Source organism: Ceratotherium simum, chromosome 27 (genome assembly GCF_057802395.1).
Source record: "Ceratotherium simum simum isolate JZ-2026a chromosome 27, ASM5780239v1, whole genome shotgun sequence".
Classification (NCBI taxonomy): Eukaryota; Metazoa; Chordata; class Mammalia; order Perissodactyla; family Rhinocerotidae; genus Ceratotherium; species Ceratotherium simum.
This window is the reverse complement of record NC_141926.1, coordinates 2,521,658-2,543,917: the sequence shown is the minus strand read 5'-3', so window position 1 is coordinate 2,543,917 and position 22,260 is coordinate 2,521,658. Positions and strand designations below refer to the sequence as shown.

Below are 22,260 nucleotides of genomic sequence, written 5' to 3'. Positions count from 1 at the left end.
GCTCAGAGCCACTGTGTGCACTTAGGGGATGGTCTTGGGGTCCTTGTCCGTGATGCTTTGAGGAGAAGGAGCTGCCCGCCCTCAGTCATCCTGGGTGCGTGGGCCCGAGCTTTGCGCGGGGACGGGGTTAACAGTCTGAGGAAAATACCCCTGTTTTGTGCAGACGGAGTTTCTCATCTACAACCCGCCCTTTTACACGGCTGAGAGGAAGGACAAGGGCGTGGTGGACCCTGTGGGGAGGTGAGTGCTGCCTCACAGCGCCCCCCAGCAATTCCTCACGGCCCAGCCCAGAGGGTGAGAGACCGGCTGGGGTGCTCCAGAGTGACCGCTGGGAACTCACGCAGGCGAGGGTCTGCGTCCTGCCTGGACAGGGCCCCGTCCTCCCCAAAGGCCTGGGACACGCTGGGGAGGCCGCGGCTGGGGGCGTCCGTGGCCCGGTGAGGGAGCCCTCTGGTCCTCTGCCACGGGACTCAGCGGAGGCCTGTGGTCACCGCAGCCACTCTGCCTCTAACTTCTTCTGTCAGACTGTGACTTCCCGTCTCCCCCCAGTGCCCTGGCGCCCCTGTCCGGGATCCGCTACAATGCCGTGGATGGCCCCGTGGAGCGCCGCAGCTCGCACGGCCCCTACGCTGTTCGGGACGGGCTCCCTCTGTGAGTGCGGCCCTGCCCCTGGCCACTGCACCTTCGGGCCTTTGCTTCTGGGGTCAGGCTTCCTCTCTTGGCAAACTAGGCGTTTTTCTGATTAAAAAAAAAAATATATGGAAGAAAAGAAACATCAACTTAAAGTGTTTCCTAGCCCCTCCATGGGGAACCCTCCTCTGTGGCCTCCCGGGACACGGTGGGGACGGGGAGGGCATGGACTTGACCCAGCTGGCCGAGGTGCTTTGCCCTCATTCCCTGATGTCCCCTTGATGACTTCCATCCCTCCGCGGTTAAATGGGAGCAACCTTGCCCACAGACCTCCATAGATTGGTGAGAAGGAAGCAGGAGTGATGGAAAGGGCTCTGCCGGCGGGGGAGCTGTTAAAGGGCCACTAGGGTCACGTTTAGGGGATGGTGGCGTGTCCCAGCATCTGTCCTCTGTAGGGACAGGCACAGTACCCCCTTTTACAGGTGAGGTACTGGGGTCACATTTAGGGGATGGTGGCGTGTCCCAGCATCTGTCCTCTGTAGGCATGGGCACTGTGCCCCACTGTACAGGTGAGGACGCCCCACATAAAGACGTAGGTGGCCAGTGGTGTCTTGGTGAATGCCCACTTCCCAGCATGGGGTTCCAGAGGAAATGGAGCCTCCTCTGACCTGGGGTCCCCGGGGAGGTGGCACCACCAGGGTCCTGAAGCTGAGGAAAGGGCCTCAGAATTAGAGGAATGAGGACAGGTTGCTGGGATGTGGGGCGCCCCATGCAGCAGGTGCAAGCTGAGGGGGTCTGAGGGAGGAGGCAGGTATTGGGCCTCTTGGGGAATGTTCTGGAACAGGGAGTGGGTTACTCTGCCTGATCCAGAGGCTGTGTAAGGAGGTGTGGGAGACCGATAGGGCATGAGAACAGAGATGTGACCAGGAACGACTTCAGCTCTGGTGACAGGAGGTGGCACAGGGTGGGGTGGAGGGATGTTAAGATGTGCAGCTGGAGTTGTGGGGAGAGGGCAGGACAGAGTGTCTCAGGGGGACCAGCCAGGTGCCCGCTCCCATGCATGCTGAAGTCTTTGGATACAGACAGGTGTGGTATGGCACGACAGGTGGGTCACACGCTCTCTGGGGGACAGGATGGCCGCTTTAACACCTGGCGCATCTGCAGGGGGCCGACTTCTGCTCCCAAGGCCCCCTTCCTTTCCAACCGACCCCAAGGTAACCTGAAGCCCTTGCCTCAGCCCTTGATGTCCCCAAGGGACAAGATTGGCAGAGGACAGCCCCAGGTGTGTGAGGCGAGTTTGGCAGGCTGGTAGAGGGGTCCTGTCCGGGCCTTCCCACGGCGGCCGCTTCCCTGCTTCCATCGAGGCGAGCGGCCTAGGCTCTGAGAGTCCTGGGCCGGGGCAGGGCCGGGAGAGACGCACACTCCTCCCGGGAGCGGCCCCCGCCTGCTGTCCCCTCTCAGTCCGCCCTCCCTGCCCCGTCCTGGTTCTCCCAGTGGAGGGCGCGGGCTGAGCAGACCCCTCTCCACCCCAGGAACCCCATGGGCCGCACAGGGCTGCGCGGGCGCGGGGCCCTCAGGTACTTTGGACCCAACCACTCGCTGCAGCCCGTGGTCACCCGGTGAGTACGCCTGAGATAAGGACACGTGGTCACCCACACGTGCCACGAGGGACCCCTCCCCGACCTGTCCCCGTGCGCCGGAGAGCCCAGAGGACAGCTTGAGCTTGGCGCATGGTGCCAGTCTCACAGCAGGGCCTGGAAAAAGGTGGTGCACCCCAAAACAAGGGGCAGGAATGTCCGTGCCCCCGGAAAAGTTCGGGCCCGTACCCCCAACCCCGGAGACTGCCCTCGCTTCCCAGTGGGTCCCCCTGCCTTAGCGTGCCGCCGGGAGGAGGGATGGAGCCTCGGCCAGGGCCCACCACCACAGACAGACTGAAAACACGTATAACCCTTCCCGGCATTTCCGGAGTCGTGGGAGTGGACCAGCTGGGTCCAGGGCACGTGCTTCTTTAAGGCTTTCGATAAAAAAATATTCTCCAAAAAGGCCAGGCGGTTCGAGCCTGACCAGCGGTTCTGGGAGCGGGAAGGACACCCCCAGTGGTGACCAGCTCGGGTCTTCCCCTGGAGCAGGAACTCAGGCGAGGAGGCAGGGTGGGGCCTCCCCTCGCTGCAGGGGAGGTGGGCTGACGCAGAGACTCCGGGAGGTGTGAGCCGGGTTCCTTTTGCAGCTGGAGGCGGAACCAGGACGGAGCCATCTGCAGGAAAAGCATAAAGAAAATGCTGGAAGTGCTGGTCATGAAGCTCCCCATCTCAGAACACTGGGCCCTGCCTGGGGTAAGCCATCGCCAGCTGTCTGTCCATCAGTTATTCATCAGTTCCACTCCCTGACTGAACACCCCTGCCCTGGACACTGCTGGACTCTGTCTCTAGTTCTGCATGACCACGGCGGGTAGTCGGCGTTTCAGAAGGAATTCTCCCTCCCTCTTCCCCATTTGGCAGTTGTGAAAACAGGTTCAGATGCTCTTTGGTGTATAAGCACTAATTGAGCACCTACTGTGTCCCAGGCGCCAGCTCAGAGCTGGGGCTGCTGAGGAAGCTGGACCAGATCTCTTTGTCGAGTTCATGGCATTGGGGGCAGACGGGGCACCCCACACAGGTGTCTCAGGGGCGCCCCTGCCCCTCACCCTGTGGCCCCAAGCTGAGCTCTGAGGATGGGACGGCATTGTCCAGGGGCTGGGGCAGGGGGCAAACGGCCCCTCAGCTCTGGGGTGGCAGCTGGTTGCGGGGCTGAAGGCCAGAGTCACCCCAGAGGCTTCGTGAGGAGGGACAGAATCGGGGTAGAGAAGGCCCTGGGCCCTTCCCGTCCAAGTGGGCCAAACCCCTCAGGTGTTGCTCCCAGATCAGTCTGCCCTCCCTGCCCCCATTGTTGCTCTAGAGTCAGAATAGCCTCGTCCTGGCAGGAAGACTGTGTCATCGGCCAGGCCCTGGGCTGGGATGACAGATACTTCTGTGACGTGGCCCTGTCGGGGGGCCTCTCCTCTGAGTCTATTTCTGGGTAATCTGAGATTTACCCAACTCAGCAAGAAGCCGTCGGGTTTCTCTGACACCTAGCCTGTGGCCCAGGGCTGCTCTGCTGGGGGTGGCATGTTAGTGGAATGTGTGGGGCAGCAGTGCTGCGTCCGGTTCTCAGGCCCAAGCTCAGGTTCCAGGCTCCGGGCAGCTCTGGCCCCTGCAGCCATGAACCCTGTGCCCCTCAGCTGAGGGAGCGCCATCTGAGCCTAGGCCCAGCCCCTCTCCCCTGAGGGTTCTCCTGCACGATTCACTCTCCCTCTTGGGTACTTTGGTCTCTCCAGGCAGGATGCTGGCCCCAGTCCTGATGTGGTTCCTGCCGATGGGCGTGTTCTGAGCGGTGTCCCTGTCGCCCCGAGCTGGGCACTTTGGGGCGTCTGATAAGCCTGCACAGGTCCCCCCGCTGCAGCTAGTGGGGGGCAGGTGTATCATGAGGGCTGAGGCAGGATGGACGTGACGTGGACTGGGAGGGACTCTGAATAACAACAGGGTCCCCTAGATGCTTGGGGACATGGAGTGCAGGGTCTGTGTCCACAGGGCAGGTGGCGTTGGGAGCGGCTGGGAGCCTGTTGTGCAGGATCGGAGGCGAGAGAGGGGGCCGGGGAATCAAACAAACAATGAAGACGCAGCCCCCCGCCATGGCCAGGGTGGGAGGTCAGGGCACTGGCCACCTTACCGGGAGCCTGAGAGAGGCGCTGGTGCCCACACATGGCTGTGCCCTTGGCCCGACACGCCCTGCTCTGTCGCAGGCTGATGTGGACAGGAGGCTCTGGGCAGTGTCACTCTGGCCCAAGTCAGCCAGGCTGCCAGATGTTTGTCTGCCTGTGGCTCCCGGGGGCTGGCCAGCTGCCCGTGCCAGGCAGGGGGCCAGTGGAGGTGGGTCCCTGGACGGCCTTGCCCACTTGCGTCCACCTCCCTCTCTGCTCAGGGGTCCCAGGAACCAGGAGAGATGCTGCCCCGGAAGCTGAAGCAGGTCCTCCAGAAAGAGTTCTGGTCTTCCTTCCAGAGCTTGCTGACTCAGGGCGTGGAGGTAGGGCGGCCTTTCTACTTTGCCCCCACCTGTGTGTCCTGAGCCCCTACAGTGTGCTGGCCATGTGGGCTGCAGGACGAGCAGGACGGGACACAGGGGAACCTGCTCCTGGCCCACATGCCAAGGCTCCTGGAGGAAGGAGCTGGACAAGGGGGCACGGCCGTGGCTCTGGGCCTCAGGCACCTGCCGTCCCTCTGTGTCCCCTTTTCTCCTCTCTAAATCTGCCGCCTTCGGGGAGGCCTGGTGTCTGGCGCCTCCTTCCCACACTTACTCTGGCCCTGATCACAGCGGGGCACACGGGGACCTGCAGCGTCTGTGCCTCCCAAGGCAGAGGAGGGGTTGCTCCCCACGCCCTGGACGGGGCAGCACAGCTGGGCCTTTGGGCATTTGTCAGGCCTGTTTTCTTTATTGGATCTTTTCTAAATTACAAAAGCAACACGTGTTTGCTGAAACGCATCCAGAATGCAGACAGGTAACGGTGACGGTGACACCATGTTCACACTCACCCTTAGTGCCGCCCAGGGGGATGGTACCCGACGTTCAGTTCACTTCTTCATGCCTGTGTCGGCTCCATCTCCAGCTCTCTCCACACATGAACGCGTACATACTGTTTCAATAAAAAGAGGCTACACGGGGGGGCCGGCCCAGTGGTGTAGTGGTTAAGTTCGTGCACTCTGCTTCGGTGGCCCGGGGTTTGCAGGTTCGGATCCCCGGTGCAGACCTACACACCGCTCATCAAACCATGCTGTGGCGGCGTCCCATATACAAAATAGAGGAAGATGGGCACAGAGGTTAGCTGAGGGACACTCTTCCTCACCAAAAAAAAAAAAAAAAAAAAAAAAAAACGGGCTACACGGTGCACAGTCCTCTGTAATTTGCTTTTCACTTGATTTGCAATGCTCATATTTTTAGGTCAGTATTTACAAACTTACCTCACTATTTTTCATGACTACATAATATTTTTCAGACTACACAATATTTTGTGCCACAGTTTGTTTAAACAGTCCCCTAAGCGAGTGTCTAAGTTGTCACCACTCCTGCTTTGGTCGCATCTTAGGATGACACAGGCAATTGCTGATCTTTGTGGTTTTGACCCACAAACCAGCAGTTTCTTATGGTTTGTCGCATACGTGCCTCGGGGACACCACTATCCCTCTTTTCTTTACTTTGTAGAAAGAATTAGTTTATTTATTGAGGTGAAATCCACATAACAGACAACCATTTCAAAGTGAGCAGTTCAGCGGCATTTAGTACATTGACAATATTGTGTGACCATCTCCTCTGTCAGGCTCTGGAACATTCCACCACCCCAAAAGGAAACCTGGTACACACCAGCATCACTGTGTCTCCCCTCCCCCAGCCCCTGGCAGCCCCTAATCTGCTTTATGTCTCTGGATTTGCCTGTTCTGGACATTTATTGTAAGTGGAACCATCCAGTACTCGGCCTGCGGCGTCTGGCTTCCTTCACTTAGCATGATGTTTTCGAGGTCACTGTCCCTCTTTAATCCCTCTGAGCACAGTGGAGGCGGGTCTGGATGCCAGGCCAGGGAGCGGGAGGGAGATGGTGAGGCCATGGTTCGCCGCGATGTCAGTCAAGGCTGAAGGCAATGTTGGGAGCAGGCTGGACGGGGCAGAGAGAGAGGCAGGCCGGGGCCTGGGTGCAGTGGGCAGCCGAGCTCAGAGCGTGCCAGGGATGGACGGAGCACGGGGGACGCGTGAGTCCCCTCCCTCTGGAAGGAAGCCGGGGTGGGCTCACCTGCGCTGCCTCGCAGGTGTACAAGGGGTATGTGGACGACCCTCGGAACACGGACAACGCCTGGATCGAGACGGTGGCTGTCAGTGTCCACTTCGCAGACCAGAACGACGTGGAGCTGACGAGGCTGGACTCGGTATGGGGCTCAGGTCACTGGCTCCGAGGAGGGGGAGAATTGGGGCGAGCGTGCTCTGGAGGGGTCTCGGTCCTGTCGGGGGGAGTCTGACCGGGACCAGAGGCTGGGGACTGGGGGTCAGAGTCCTGCTTGGAGGGTACCAAGGGGGCACCTGGGAGAGGCGAGAGGCACCAGCAGATGGCTGGAGTGGAGTCAGAGCTGGTCGGGGACCCTGGGACGGGGTCTCCTGGGGACCTCCAGGCTCATGTCCAGGGGAGGCTGGTTCACACACCTCTGTGGGGAGACTGCCCCCATAGATCAATCCTCATATCCCTAGTCCAGAACTGGAGCCCAGGAGTCCCGGGGAGCAAACGTGGGCTCTATTTGCGGGCTGGGGGGCCTCGGAATAAGGCTGCGCCCACCCCCTCCTCTCCTTCAAGGACATCGGGGCTCTGCAGGAGTTTTCTGAGTGGTGCCTGCAGTGGCGTCCTGACTCCCTTTCCACAGAAGAGTAAAGTGAGCCCGCCACGGGCCAGACCTGGAGCGAGGGCCGAGACGTTCTGCAGTCCAGGTGTTGGGGCGTCTGGGTGGAGCTCGGGAGGGAGTCAGATCTTCCTCTGTCCTTGCAGCACCTGAAGCACCGCGACCCGAAGATATCCGTCCGCTGGCAGGTCGTGGACAAGCGCATCCCGCTGTATGCCAACCACAAGACCATCCTCCAGAAGGTGGCCACTCTGTTCGGGGCTTACTACTGACCTGTGGACTCAGGCCGGGCCCCTCTGCCAGCAGCAGGCCAGGCTAGTCTGTCCACGGGCCCCTCCGAGAGGTGGGCTGCTCTCTCCTGGTGCCGGCTGCCCCAGGCACATGCAGCTCTGGACCTCGGGCAGGGGAGGGGCCGCTGCTGGGGCACCACATGATGTGGTTTGGGGACCTACCGCTCCTCACAGCCAGCTGGAGTTGCTGGCCAGAAGCTTGTGAACCAGAAGGCCTCAGGGCGCCCTGAGAAGAGAGCCAAGGCAGGGGACAGGCTGGCTCTGGTCACACTGCAGTTCCTCAGGGTTGAGGTGGGCGCTGGGACCCGCCAGCCGTCGCTGCCTCTCCTGAGCAGGTTGGCAGCCTGTCAAGGGGCTGGGGCACCCTGGCAGACTTGACCCTTGGCTGGAGTTGATTCCCTCCTGCTCATGTCGTCGTGATCAGTGTGAGAGGTGCAGCGGCCCAAGCCCTGCATTTCCTGGAGAGTCAGGGTTCCCCTGTGTCCTCCTCCTCGGGCTCAGGCCCCCAAGATAGCCTCCCCTGTGACTTGACTCGGACCCTCGCCTGGGGCGGGGCACTATAGGAATCCTGGTTCACTGCCCCGGGCTGCCAGGGCTGAGCCCCTTAGCAGGGGCAGGGGGCCAGGCAAGGGCGGGCCTTCTCTGGAGGCGCAGAGGGTCTCTGCCTGTCTGCTGCCTGGGGGACCCAGGCAGGGGCTCCCACACGTGCACTCACTCCCTCCCCTCCCTGTGAGCCTGGAGGTGGGTGGGGAGCATGCAGTGGGTGTGGATGGTGGGGGGCCACCCGGTTTAGTGTCAGTGACTCACAAGCCATCAGCATAAACCATCAGGAGCGAACCAGAAAATAAAGTTACAGACGTGTGCAGCGGTCAGGGGGGTGTGTCTGGGCCACGGAAACCTCTCCCACCCCATGGCCAAGCTTCCTGTGGCCCGTGGCTGTCTCCCTGTGGACACCCTGCAGGCCCCTTAGGTCCAAACTCACAGCTTTCCCTCTGATCCCTCAACCCCCCAGCTCCCTCCTCTTCACCCTCCTCGAGCCAGGCGTCGGCGTCGCCCGCAAGCCCCCAAGCTGGGACGTGGCATCTTTTTGCCTTCGCCCTGCTCCCTAGCCCCGCAGGTGCTCAGGTGCTGTGGGGGCCTGGGTTTTTATCTGGAATCACACAGCCAGCCAAACTGGCATTCAAGCAATAGTGCCAAATAAAGACATTTTAGAATCGTAAGGACACAGAAAATGTGTTACTCGTGGGTCCTTTATGAAAGAATTTCTCAAAGATGAATTACAGAAAAACAAAACCCACTGACTTAGCAGGCTTGGCTGCCATGACAGAATGCCATGGCAGGCGGCTTCAGCAGCAGACACGTGTCCTGGAGGCTGGACTGCCGAGACAAGGGTGCCGCAGGGCCGGTTCCTGGAGGGAGCTCTCTTCCTGCTTGTGGGGCCCCCTCTCCCTGTGTCCTCACACGGCCTGTCCTCCGTGTGCCCGCGGAGAGGGAGCCCGCTCTCTCTTCTCTTCTTATAAGGACACTAATCCTTCTGGGCTCCGCTCTCACGACCTCATTTAACCTTAGTTACTTCTTTAGAGGTCCCACCCCCCAACACAGCCCCACTGGGAGTTAGGGCTTCAACATCAGGATTTTGGGGAGGGACACAACCATTCAGTTCGTAACATACACAGACACACACACACACACACACACACACACACACAGACCGAGCTCCGTGGTGAGCAAAGGAACCACTAAAATGTATGGCTGAGTCTTGTAATTGTTGAGGCACGATGTGAAAAGAAAATTTAATAGCTGAGAATTAAAATCCCAGCTGGTCTCCCAGGAGCTGGCAGAGGAGACACGCGGGCCAGCCGAGCTCAGTGGATGTCTCTTCTGGCTCAGGAGTGAGAAATAGATGCCGACCAGACACAGCGCTGGGAGGGAAATGTGGGCTCACAAATGCAGGCAGGGAGACTGCGTGGATTGCAGCTTAGGGCGGCCGTGAGAAGGACAGAAACAGAGGAAGGACTTTAAACCCGCACGGGAGTTAAACGGAAGAGTAAGAAACTCAAGGAAAAAGATATCTATTGAGGATGGTTAACGTGAAATAAAACAGGAGGAGATAGTCAAAATGTGGTAGTCATCACGGCACACATAAACTGGGATTCTCATATTGCGACAAAAAAAGGACACAACGGATTTCTCTTGTTTTCTATACATTTCCCTATATCAGCCAAAACAAAAGAGACATTGAATAGCTGACAACGTGGGCAGTCTTACCGGGCAGATGCTCTCAGAAAGGAAGGTGTGCAAACAGTTCCAGCACACCAACAGAACTCAGGCCCAAGTGTGTCCTTTAGGGAACAGAGAAGACTCTTCAATTGGATAAAGGTGTAAATCCATCGAGAGAGAGCGCTTTCGTGAACTGTTATCTACCTAACACCATAGCTTTTTAAAATACATAAAGCAAAACTGATAGAAATTCAAGGAGAAATTGGCAAATTCAGAGTAACATTTGAGATCTTCTCTCAGAAATCAAGGAATCAAAGAAACAAAAGGAAAATCGGGCGGAATTTGAATAATGTGGTCAACAAGGTTGGGGTCATCCTGTGTGTGTATTTCTCTGGTGTGTGTGTGTGTATACCCATGTGTGCGTGTGTATTTATGTAGAAATATATATTATACATATAAACTATAATTTACACATAGGTTTACCTATGAATTATGTGGTATATATTTATATTTGTACAATAAATTCTGTGTAACATAAATACAGACACAGCACATGCAGGAACACACTGCTCATAAGTGCTAACTTTCTACCTGTGTACGTGATTCTGTACCCGCCCCACAACAGCAACAGGAAAGCCCCGAGGACACATGTGCTTCTCAGACACACACGGGACACTCACAAAGGCTGAGTGTGCACCACACCATCGAGGGGATTGCCACAGCTTTCCAAAGGCAGCCCATCACCGAGGCCACACGCCCTGGCCACAGTGTGAGAAAGGTAACACTGGAACGTGGGAACGTGGCCGTACAGCAGAAGAGGACAGAAATACCTCTAGTGCTTCCAGGCGCCTGCACCTGGGATGCTGAGTGACCAGTCCCCTGACCAGCTCAGAGGGAGACGAGGTGGTGGCCAGGGCGGGGCGCTGCTGGGTGATGGTGCTCTCTGCCCTCTGCCCTCCCTCGAGGGTCTTCTGTCCTCACTGTGGAGCCTCCTGTTTCTGTGGCAGGAGGACCAATGGGCAGCAGCAGTGCCTCTATCTGGGGGACAGACACTGTCCCTGCGACTCTGGTCAGCACTCAGTCCCAGGGCCACCCCCAGCTGCATGGGGTTCGGGCCAAGGGGGGACTGTGGGCTGGGATTGTCTGGGTAGAACCACCGGGGGCCACCACATGCCCTTCCCCACCCCCCACCTCCCGCACCTTTGGTGGGGCGTGAACCAGAAGCCACACAGGGAGAGGGTCCTAGGTCGAAACCTCGGCAGGCGGCTGGAGAGTCTCAAGGGGAACAGTTATACCTTTAAACGCCTTTATTTAAAAATCAAAAGACTGGAAGTAAATTATCTAAGGTGATGACTCAAGCTCAAAACCCAGCTACAACATAAATCCAAGGACTAAGGCAGGGACAAAGTCAGAATGTAATGCAGGAGGGAAAAATAAAGAATCAGCATGAAAAAACAGGATCTTGAGAAAGGTTAACAAAATCGACCAAACTTGGACTTTCAAGGTCCGGGGTGGGGTGTAGGTGCAGGGAGAGCACCTGGACGAGACTGATCTGGAAATCCCCGTGAGAAACTCGAGATACAGTGAAGGCAGCCATCCAATTCCCTGGGCAATGGACGGGCCCTCCGCTCCCCGTAGGAGAGTGGAGACAGCTTGGTTCTGACGGGGCCTCGGGGAAGGGCTCCAGGGGTGCTCAGGCCCCCTGCTGGGAACCACTGCCAGGCCTTCTTTTTGGTTTTCCAGTTGGTTTTTCAAGATCAGGTAGAGAGAACCAGGAATTCTGGGAGCGTGGAGGAAGTCTCAGTCTGGCCAAAGCTGCTGAGGATAATTTTGCCAAGGCCATCCATCGTCCCATGGAGGCCCTTTGGCACACTGCGGGGTTCCCATTCAGTGAGTCGGCTCCCTTCAGCTGCCCTGGGTCCTTTCCCTTCGTCCTGCTCCAGCCCCTGCCTGTGAGCCGGTTGCCCTCGATGCTGCCCGGTAGGCTGGGGTCCCGTCTGAGGGTCCCTGCGGCTGGGTGAGGGCAGGACCCCGGGCAAGCATGGAGGCTGGGGCGGCTGGGCCCTGTGGAAGGGCAGGGTGGGAGAGCAGGTGGCCAGCGCATGGCCCAGAAGGAGGGCAGTCCCAGGCCGCCTGCCGTCTCTCTGTGTGGGGAGGGCAGTGTTCTCGCCTCACCAGGAGGTTTTATTCATCTGCCTGATTTCGTCCTGGCCCAGGCTCTGCTCCTCCACACTAATCCCCAGAGACATGCACTCAGACAGCGCCCAGCAAAATATCCTTCCTGGTGGGGAAGCAATTAACCAGCTGCAGCCCTGCATTTTATCCCTGGGGCCATGAAGCTGGGATGCTGGGTGGATAAATGGTGAGATAATCAGCGCAGAGCCCAATTACAGTCAGAAGAACGGCTACAGTGGTCAGACCAGGTGGCCAGGATGGCATTAGAAGGTTCCTGGTGTTTCTGAGAGCACAGGCTCACAGTCCAGAGTGGACAGTGGGCCAGGCTCTCACTGGGCCCTGCTGCCTGGGCCTGGTGGGGGGCCAGAACCTCCCGTGGCAACTCTGACGCTATCATCTAGTGAGGCGGGCCGTGGAACTGTGAGGACAGGGAAGACACACTGGCCACGTAACTTCCCATGAGCGCCCTGCATGGATCAATCGATCCATCCACCCACCAGGGTGCACGTCATTAACACATGTAATCACCTGTGAAGAGCAGACTGGTCCGGCACATTACTGTTCTCTTTTTTTGAGGCGGAGCACACACACAGTCACCTGCACAAATCTGCAGTGCAAGCAGATTGATGGATTTGTTACTTATGTTAACTACCAGCACCCAGATCAAGATATAGAACACCCAGCCTCCAGGAGCCCCCTCGTGCCCCATCCCCATCACTGCCTCCACCATCCTCGGGGGTTGCCTGTTCTTGAACGTTCCATAAACAGAACCATACAGTGTGAGCTCTGAGTGAATGGACTCTCCTACTCTGTATAATGTTTGCGGGTTCACTTGCATCTGCATGGCAGTTTTTGGTGGTAACCATGTTAATTCGTTTAATTTAAATATTAAAAATATTGCACAATTTTTGGGCTCCCCTTTGGCACCTCTTAAATTGACCATACAATAACATACCAGCAGCTTCACGGCTTGTATTATTTTAATCTCCTTAAAACATAGTTGACTGTTTAAAGCAGAAATCATGTATTGTGAGTTCCTACACGTGTGGACATAAACTGTAGGACAACAGCACAGGCCCAGAGCGGGTGTGGCACGCCGCTGTGGGGTTCTTAGGCTGCATGTGAAGAGGTCTAATGTGACCTGACGGAAGACTGTGATGAGAAGTGACAGCCACCACCGCGCCCTGAAGCAGCCACTGAAATAACACAGCAGAGAGTTATAGCTCAGAGTCAACTAAGGAGAGAAAGTGGACTGAAAAAATACTCAATCCAAAACAAGGCAGGAAAAGAAGACAAGGGAACAGAGCCAGGGACATGGGAAAGAAATCGAGGAAGACAGACTAGAGCCAACACACCAACCACCCCTTTAAAGGCAAGCCGTCAAAGCCAGGACGGCGCCGTGGGTGACACACTATACCGTAAACTGCCGGCTGTATTCAAGGGCACCGGTTTTCCCACTAACTTCCTTGTCCACTCCAGGGTCCCACGTTGCATTTCGTTGTTATTTCTTCTCAGTCTTTTCCAGTCTGTAACAGTGATTCAGTCTTTTCTTGTCTTTCGTGATCTTTCCATTTTTGGAGTGTACTCATCAGTCACTTTGTAAAATGTCTTTCACTTTGGGTGTGTCTGAGGTATTCTCACAGTTGGGATGAGGCTGTGCATTTTTGGCAAGAATACCAGAGAAGTGATGCTGTGTCTTTCCCAGTCTGTTGTGTTGAGGGCTACATGATGTCCCTCTGTCTTATTACTGATGATATTAACCTTGGTCACATAGGTAGGGTGATTTCTGCTGGGTTTCTCCACTGTAAAGTTATTATTTTTCCCTTTGTTAATAAATATATTAAGGAAGATACTTTTGTGCTATGGAAATCCTGAAGGACACTAAGTATGAAGACCCAGGAGGCTAGGAGTAAAGGGATGGAGGAAGACTTCTCACACTAACCTACTCAAGAGAAAGCTGGAGCGGCTATGTTAATGTCAGACAGGGCAGAGAATGTGGGGATAAGGAGGGCCATTTGATGATGATAAAGCAGTCAATTAATCAAGAGGATATAATATCTGAACATAGGGTTTCAAAATGCACAAAGCAAAAACTGATAGAACTGCAGGGAGAAACAGACACATCTACAATTATAGTCGGAAACTGCAACACCCTCTCTTGGTAATTAACAGAGCAACAGACAGAAAATTAGCAACTAGATAGAACTCGAATCGCACCATCAGCAGACTTGACCTCACCAACATTTATAGAACATTCCACTGAGCAACAGTAGAACACACATTTAAGTGCACACATAACAATTACTAACACGGGCCATATTCCAGGCCATAAAATGAGTCTCAATAAACTTAAAAGGATCCAAAATGTACAGAGTATGTTCTCTGACAACAATGGGCTTAAATTAATAATCAAAAACAGAAAAATCTCTGGAAAATCCCCAAATATCTGGAAACTAAATAACACACTTCTAAACCCATGGGTCAAAAAAGAAAACAAAAGGCAAATTGAAAAGTATTTTTTTCTGTGTGTGAGGAAGATCAGCCCTGAGCTAACATCCACGCTAATCATCCTCTTTTTGCTGAGGAATACTGGCTCTGAGCTAACATCTATTGCCAATCCTGCTCCTTTTTTTTCCCCCAAAGCCCCAGTAGATAGTTGTATGTCATAGTTGCACATCCTTCTAGTTGCTGTATGTGGGACGTGGCCTCAGCATGGCCGGAGAAGCTGTGTGTCGGTGCATGCCCGGGATCCGATCCCAGGCCGCCAGTAGCGGAGCGCGCGCACTTAACCGCTAAGCCACAGGGCCGGCCCTGAAAAGTATTTTAAACTTAATGAATATGAAAATACAACATATCAGAATTTCTGGGGTGCAGCTAAAGCAGGACTTTAGAGGGAAATGTGTAGCACTAAATGCCTATACTAGAGAAGAAAGGTCTCAAATCAGTGAGCTCAGCTTCTGTCTTAGGAAACCAGAAAAAGAATCGAAAATTAAATCCAATGTAAGCAAAAGAAAAAAATACAGATCAAAGTGGAAGTCAATAAAAAACAAAAAGGGAAAAAATAGAGAAATCAATGAAACCAAAAACTGGTTCTTTGAGAATATCAGTAAAATTGATAAACTTCTATCCTGACTGATCAGTAAAAGAAAAGAGAGAGACACAAATTACCAATATCAGGAATGAGAGAGACGACGTCACTTCATACTCTATATTTAAAGAATAATAGCAGGATATTATGAACAACTTTATGCTGATAAATTCAGCAACATAGGTAAGTGGACAATTCCTTGAGAGACACAAACTACCAACATTCAGTCAAGGAAAAAAATAACCTCAGAAGCTCTATCTCTACTAAATAATCCAACAACATATAAAAATGATAATACATCCTGACCCTAACCCTACAACACTCTGACACGTGGACCAGTGCCTGCCTGGTGATGGGGGACAGAGGGGAGGGATGACAAAGGGGGAAACTTTGGGGTATTTATTACGTTGATTGTAATGATGGTTTCACGGGTGTATGCAAATATCAAAATGCATCAGATTTAAATATGTGGTTTATCATACATCAATGACACCACAATAAAACTGTTAAGAAGCCCTAGGGATGGCTCAGGTCAACTTAAATGCCCTCACCCCCACATTCCCTTCCCTCCTTGGGATGCCCACGCATGGACCCTAAGACACAGGAGGGTACGGGGTGGAGTAAGGGTGGGAGCTGACTAAGGTGGGCAGAGGCCAACCCCATTAACCAGCTTTGGGGGCTGCTGGCAGTGGGCCTGTGAGGGACTCACAGTACGGGCTTCGCACTGACACCCGCACCAACAAGGGATCTCCCCAGCGCCTGGAGGGGTCGGCATCGGGCATCGGGCATCGGGCATCGGGCATCGGGCAGGGGCAGGGGCAGGGGCAGGGGCAGGGGCAGGGGTCTGGGGCCTCACAGCCCCGTCCCGCCCGCAGACCACGCCCACAGCCCCTGAGAACTACATCCCACCCTCCTCACCCACAGCCTCCGAGAACCACACCCCACCCTCCGTCTAAAAGTCCCGCCCCCCAGCCCCGCCCGGCGACTTTCACAGGCCCCGCCCCAACCCCAGGCCCCGCCCCCGTCTTGCCTCTACAGCCCCGCCCAGGCCCCCTCCCCTCCCCCGCACGCCCAGGCCTCGTCCTGGCCCCGCCCTGCCCTTGACCCTGCCCAGGCCCCGCCCCTCAGTCTCCTGCCCCGCGTAATCCTGGCCTCGTCCCTGATCCAGGCCCCGCCCCGCCCCTCCCCCTAGCCCCAGGCCCCGCCCCTCACCTTCAGGCCTCGCGTCATCCTGGCCCTGCCTCTTCCCCAGGCCCCGCCCTGCCCCCGACAGGCCCCGCCCCGCCCTCGGCAGGCCCGCCCCTCGTCCCAGCCCCGCCCCCGTCCAGGCCCCGCCCCTTCCCCGCCCCGCCCCGCCGCTCTCCTAGGCCCCGCCCCGCGGAGCGGAGGCCGAGCCGCGTGCCGAGCCGGGGACCTGGGCGCAGGCTCCGGGGGCGCCGCCGCGCCCGGGTGTGGCTCCAGGTCGGGCTCCGCGTGTGCCAGTGCCTTTTTCAGAGCAGCCTCCGGACTCGGCCTGCAGGTAAAGCCACCGCCCGCCCGGGAGCATGGACACCCCCGACCCCGTCCATCCCCCGCCCGCGAATCCCGGGGTCTCGGGGGTCTCGGGGGTCCCTGGGTCCCGGGGTCTCAGCCCCGCCCGCCAGGCCACGCGCGGCCCCGCCACTCCACGCCCCAGCGCGGGCCGCGCGCCCAGGGCTTGGCTTTTCTCTTTTCCCGTTTTCCTTCTTTTTCAAACATAATGGAGATAAAAGGCGCCGACCCGGTGCCGCTGCTGGGTGGTGGTTCCTATTAGGGCCGCCGGAGAAGAGCTTTATTTATTACTATAATTTTTAAGGGCTGTCAAAATTAGCAAAGTGCTCAGCTCCTGATCGCAGCTGAGCCTCCTCGGAGACAGCAGCCTGCTCCGCTCCCAGTCTTTGCCCATTGGGTCTGACCCTGCAGCCCCGTCTTCCTGGTTTCCAGCCCTGAGGAGCTCGGAGAGGTGGACCCCATTCCGGCCGTCACCCCCGTACTGTCCAGGCCCCGGTCCCCTGGGTGTGCAGTGGGTGTGTCCAGGGCTGGGTGGCTGGGTTCTGGACCACTTAGCTCCGAGCCTGCCCCCAGCCAGCGGTCAGCACGACCTGTCCTTGCTCTTCTGGGTGGCATTGGGAGACTCTGGAAATAAGTTACAGAGACCCCCACTGGTCAGATGCTTCAGTTTGCCGGTGACATCTCCCCAAAGTCAAAGTGTGCCTGGGTTCCCAGCTGGACCACAGTGGACAGTGCTGCTTGTCTCTTTCAGAGCTGAAAGAGAACAGTCTTCCTGGCACGTAAGGAACGAGAGTTTATGTCTTTGTTGGATGGTCAGTTGCACAGCGGCGCCCAGGGAGCGGGGAAGAGCAGAGATCCGTAGCCCTGAGCGAGAGGAACGTGCTGTCTGTCCCCACGCACAGTCAGGATGGGCCCCATGGGCAAGCAGAGCCCCTCGTCCCTGCCGGTCCCCACGGGAGGGTCTTGCCTCCTCCTCCTCTTCTGCCTGCGTTTGGGCGCCTCCTGCCCACAGAGCTGCCAGTGCCCTGACCACGCTGGGGCCGTGGCCGTCCACTGCAGTGCGAGGGGCCTGCAGGAGATCCCCAAGGACATCCCGGCCGACGCCGTGCTCCTGAAGCTGGATGCCAACAAAATTGCCCGCATCCCCAACGGAGCTTTCCAGCACCTGAGCCAGCTGAGAGAGCTGGACTTGTCTCAGAACGCCATCGAGACCATCGGCCCTGCTGCCTTCTCGGGCCTGGCCGGGGGCCTGCGGCTGCTGGACCTGTCTCACAATCGCATCCGGAGGATCCCGAAGGACGCCCTGGGCAAGCTCAGCGCCAAGATCCGCCTGTCCCACAACCCCCTGCACTGCGAGTGTGCCCTGCAGGAGGCCCTGTGGGAGCTGAAGCTGGACCCCGACTCGGTGGACGAGATCGCCTGCCACACCTCGGTGCAGGAGGAGTACGTGGGGAAGCCGCTGATCCAGGCTCTCGACTCTGGCGTCAGCTTCTGCAGCATCCACCACAAGACCACCGACGTGGCCATGCTGGTCACCATGTTCGGCTGGTTCGCCATGGTGATCACCTATGTCGTGTACTACGTGCGCCAGAACCAGGAGGACGCCAGGAGGCACCTGGAGTACCTCAAGTCCCTGCCCAGCGCCACCGTGTCCAAGGACCCCCTCAGCCCCGTGCCCTAGTGCCCGCTGGCCCAAGCAGACCACAGCCCCCCTGTCTCCCATCACTCTGGTAGCAGGTGGCGAGTGACTCGTGCTTCTGAGATCCCCCTGGTGAGGTGGTCATCCCAGCTGCTTCTGTGCAGTGCTTCCCTCTGACAGAGCATTTTCCCATATCGCGTTTAGTCACTGCCATATCCTTCAGGTCAGGTAATGAGGAAACCAGAGCTGAGGGACGTGGACTGACTTGCCCACAATGACACAGGCAAGAAATGATCCAGCTGGGACTTAAACCAGGCTGTCTGTTCTGAAGTTCTGTGTCCCTTCCACTCTGTGAGCCTGTCTTGTGTGGTGCCCAGAGCACGTGAACGGCATTCAGAGAAGAAAGGGCTCGTGCCCAGGAGCGCATGCGCCCCCTGCCGAGGTCTGGGGTGCAAGTCCTCTGTTGAAGGCACGGGTGATCCCACACTCTGGAACAGAGATGCCTTGTTTTCCTCGTATTTCCTGAGCACGTTTGACCACAGAACTCTCTCCAGAGCAAAGTCAGAGAGACCAGGTGTTTGGAGAGCAGCACGTGAGAGGCGCACCTCATACTAACCTTGCACAACTCCGTTTGTTCTCAGAATGTTTGCGAAGAGTAACGCTTGTACCAAAATTTCAGTCCAGTCGGAGGGAAAAAACCCGCAAACCAAAAACCAAGAAACCCTGGAGAGGACCCTGAGAAAGGTCCAGAGTGGATCATCCCGGGGCAGTGTCAGCAGGCAGACGAACACGGCCCCCGCCCCGCTTCCTGCCGTGCCATCTGGGCCACGTTGGTGGGAAGGCCGTCACCTTGGGTCACTACGTGCCTTGTTCTTTCACCCACTGCTGCCTAAAGAGCGCTCCAAGGACAGGAGGACTGAGGCTCCGTGTTTCAAGGCCAGTCAGCGGGGTGCTTCCTCTCCAGCAACGGGAACTCTCTCGCTCTCTGTCTCTCTTTCTCTCTCTTCACCTTTGCTGCCAGGAATCTCAGAGCTAAGTTAGCGCTCAGTTTTCTTATCCCCATTACTTCCAGTTCAGGGTAGACGTTACCTCCACCTATATAGCTCTGATCCGTCTTTCCAATTTTACTTTTTACTAAAAAAATCTTTTTGTATGAGTGTTTATATTTTAAACTACTTCAAGTATTTTTGGAGGGAAGCAGATAGGGATAAACTGCTTGTGAACTTAAGGTGTGAAAGATAGAAGCCCCCCCAAAAGATGCTTAGAAAGGATTAGAAAGGGGGTGTTGGTACTTGGAAAGCTTCATGTGACTTGAAGTGGGGAGCGGACACGGGATCATGTGCTCGAGTTGACTCGGAGACTCAGCAGTTGCAGCAGAGACCCGAGAGGCTCGTTCGAAGGGGGCTGTGCTTTTTCAGTTATGGTGCGTTAAAAAAAACAACCAGCATATTTCTGTACCCTCCCACACCCAGACGCCCCATGCCTGCGTTTGCAGGGGGCGGGGGCCGGTGTGCGCAGCCTGCGCACCGTGGACAGAGAGGCACTTCTCTGCCCGCCGCCCAGACCAGAAGTGCAGAGTGGGAGGCGGGGCTCAGACGCGGCTGTCGAGGCCCACCTTGCTGCCTCCCATGGCACACGCTCCCTCCGAATTACGCCAGTCCACAGGAAACTGGCGGCCCCGCCCCCTTTCCATGAGAACTAAATCCAGGCAGCCAGTCTTAGTGTGGGTCCCCTCTCGTGACAAATGCCACGCGGAGCAGGTAAGCGCTGCTGCTGGCTGACCAGTAGGACGCAGGCGCCTTGGTGATTTGGGTCCCGCTTCTCCACCCACCCCAGGGCGCACACAGCGGGGAGAGGGTCCCACCACACAAGAAGCTTGCTACCCGGTGGGTTTGTCCCGACGGATGTGACCCTGGGTCAGGGGAAGAGAGTGGACCAAGGCCAGGTGGGAGTGGCAGGGTCCTGCTACTGCCACTCATGTCCCATGGGGGCTAGACGGCCTCAGCGCTTTGGGGGGCTGGCCCTTCCTTACGGCCAGGGAACTCTTCCTTTGCTCTTATGCCAGAATCAGCCTCGAGCCTGGATGCTACCACAGCATGGCTCTTCAGGGGGTGCACAGGGAGTGGGTGGGGCTCCCTCCCTCCCCACTCCTTTGCTGGCCCCCCAGCCTACTGCCTGCTTTCCCCTTAGTGCTGGCCTGCCAGGCTCCTGCCCTGCCCCTGCTGGGAAGAGGAGGTGGGCGAGGACCCCAGAGCACACAGAGGGGCTGCTCCCTCTCATCCTGAGCCCAGAGTCGGGGGCTGCTGGGCCCTCCTGGGCTACTCATCCCTTGGGGAGTATCCTGGGGGAGGGCACCTCCCTCCAAGGAAGATCACCCAACTCCAGGACCCCAAAGCTCGTTCCTGCTCATGGGCGCTCCTACCCCTGGTTCCCCGGAGCCCTAGGTTCTTCCAGGGTGCAGCCCTCCTTCCCCCTCCCCTCTTCCCACGTCCTCTTTCCCTCCTCCAACTTCCTCTCCCCTCCCCTTAAGGGACCCCTTAAGATGACGCCCTGCCTGGGCCCACCCTGTTCCTTGCTGCCATATGCGAGTGCAGACCCCTCCACACCCCTGTGGGTCCTCAGGCTGACTCGGCCCCCTGCCCCACCGATGGGCCTTTGACCTCATCTTAAACCTGCAGAGGCTGGGGTCAAGCCAGCCCCATCGAGGGACCAGTGTTGACAGTTGTGGGGACTTGACAGAGGGGTTGCCTCAGTTGGCCCGTCCCGGTAGGGGGGCAGTGGGGTCTCACCTTTGTGGGATGTGGGTGACCACTGGCTCTCGTTGCAGTCCAGGTCAGGGGCCCTCAGAGGGCTCACTGTGCATGCCCTCCTGACCCCATCTGCAGAGCTCCTTTTACCAGAGAGGTCGTACTTCCCAGGGTCTGGGGGTTAGGGCGGGGCGACTTTGGGTTTCCTCATGGGGCAGAGGGGAGGAACAAGCAGACTGGCCCCGGGAGCCACCCCAGCTCGGGGTGGTGGCTAGGTATCTCTTCCTTCCCCTGGGAGCTGGTGGGAGGGGTCTTGCTTCTAAGGAGACCTCAGGGCCAGAGGGGAGAGGAGGGGCAGTGAGGGGCTCATGGGGCCCCCTCAGAGCCGGATCTCCCTGCCCGGCCACACGGAGACTTCCTGCTCCTTTGGTCCTTGGCCTCACTGTGGATGCTCCTCACGGGACGGAGCCTCACCCCTGCCCCTGCCCCTAGGAGGGGGTGCCGGTGCTCACAGCCTCCTGATACCTCAGCCTCCCTTCCCTTTTGGGCTTTGGGGCCCCCAGATGCCCGGTTACATTCACATTGAGCTCTAAGATGTGCAGGCGGACTCGCCATCAGATGGGGGTCCCGAGTGGGCCAGGCCGTCTTGGACAGCTCCTCCCCTGGGGCGTCAGCAAAGCCAGGGCAGGAACCCGAGGAATTCTGAGCAGCAGAGGTGGCACAGGGCCCTGGGCACCCCCTGGGGTGGGCGCTGTGCATGGCCCGGCCCCTGCTGGCTCGCCTTCCTGCCCCAAGCTCCCCGGGCTGCCTTGCAACGGGTTCTCGACAGATGCGTTTGCCCGAGACTTTGATCCTGGACTGAGTTTACGTGGCGAGGAGGCAGGGCTGCTGGTGCACGCTGTGGTGGAGGTGGAATGTTCTGGACTTGTGGCAGCTCCCGGCCAGGGCAGGAGCCTGGGGCGGTTTCTGGAGTTGTCTTTCCTGGAAGCTCGGTCTCAAGTCTGATTCTGCCGTCCTCCCCACTGACTGTGATCCCTCAATAAACCTCTTTGTGCTTAAATGAGCTGGAGTGGATTCTGCTGTCTGCATCTCTGCGGCTCCACGCGGCCCAGACCGCCCTTCCGTCACTGCAGCCCTGGCCGTGCAGCGGAGCTCCCGACCTGCGACCCCACGGCGTGGAGGAGCTGGGTCCGGGCAGGGGGTGGTGGTGCTGGATCCGGCTCATACTGGCTCGAGATGGCTGATTGCTACAGTGTTAGGACTTTTGTGAGCCAGTTGACATGATGGCAGCTTGAGGCTGACCCTGGGGAGTCTTTACACTGAGGCTGCGGACAACCACTAAAACTGGGACCCTGCTCTCCGGCCCCACTGCTGGGGGCAACCTTTCAGTCTGGGGTGAGGGTCACCTGAGACCGCCACCGTCAGTAGTGAAGTGCTGTGCCCATGTCAGGACAGGGTCTCCACATGGTCACAGAGGCCCCAGGCCCAGCCC

At 57.5% G+C, this 22,260-nt stretch overlaps 2 protein-coding genes and 1 non-coding gene across 9 annotated transcripts in view; all 3 read left to right on the top strand.

Moving 5' to 3' along the window:
- The window catches only part of TRPM2 (transient receptor potential cation channel subfamily M member 2), a 59,708-nt gene extending 51,119 nt beyond the window's left edge, over positions 1-8,589 (top strand). For all 7 annotated transcript variants that reach the window (XM_087417991.1, XM_087417989.1, XM_087417990.1 and 4 more), the window contains 7 exons: positions 164-240; positions 550-651; positions 2,163-2,249; positions 2,858-2,963; positions 4,627-4,728; positions 6,501-6,617; positions 7,226-8,589. In XM_087417991.1, the coding sequence (XP_087274117.1) occupies positions 164-240; positions 550-651; positions 2,163-2,249; positions 2,858-2,963; positions 4,627-4,728; positions 6,501-6,617; positions 7,226-7,351 (717 nt within the window). In that variant the 3' untranslated portion in view covers positions 7,352-8,589. The remainder of the gene's footprint in view (positions 1-163; positions 241-549; positions 652-2,162; positions 2,250-2,857; positions 2,964-4,626; positions 4,729-6,500; positions 6,618-7,225) is intronic.
- On the top strand, positions 2,917-2,980 carry LOC147913386 (Z6 small nucleolar RNA). Its single transcript, XR_015548768.1, has one exon. It is a non-coding gene; the product is annotated as a Z6 small nucleolar RNA (small nucleolar RNA).
- A 7,650-nt stretch (positions 8,590-16,239) lies between the features above and the next one.
- On the top strand, positions 16,240-21,856 carry LRRC3 (leucine rich repeat containing 3). The gene is made up of 2 exons (XM_004429654.3): positions 16,240-16,371; positions 17,134-21,856. Exon 2 carries the CDS (start codon positions 17,290-17,292, stop codon positions 18,061-18,063), a length of 774 nt encoding a protein of 257 aa, XP_004429711.3. The 5' UTR covers positions 16,240-16,371; positions 17,134-17,289; the 3' UTR covers positions 18,064-21,856.
- Positions 21,857-22,260: the final 404 nt, after the last annotated feature.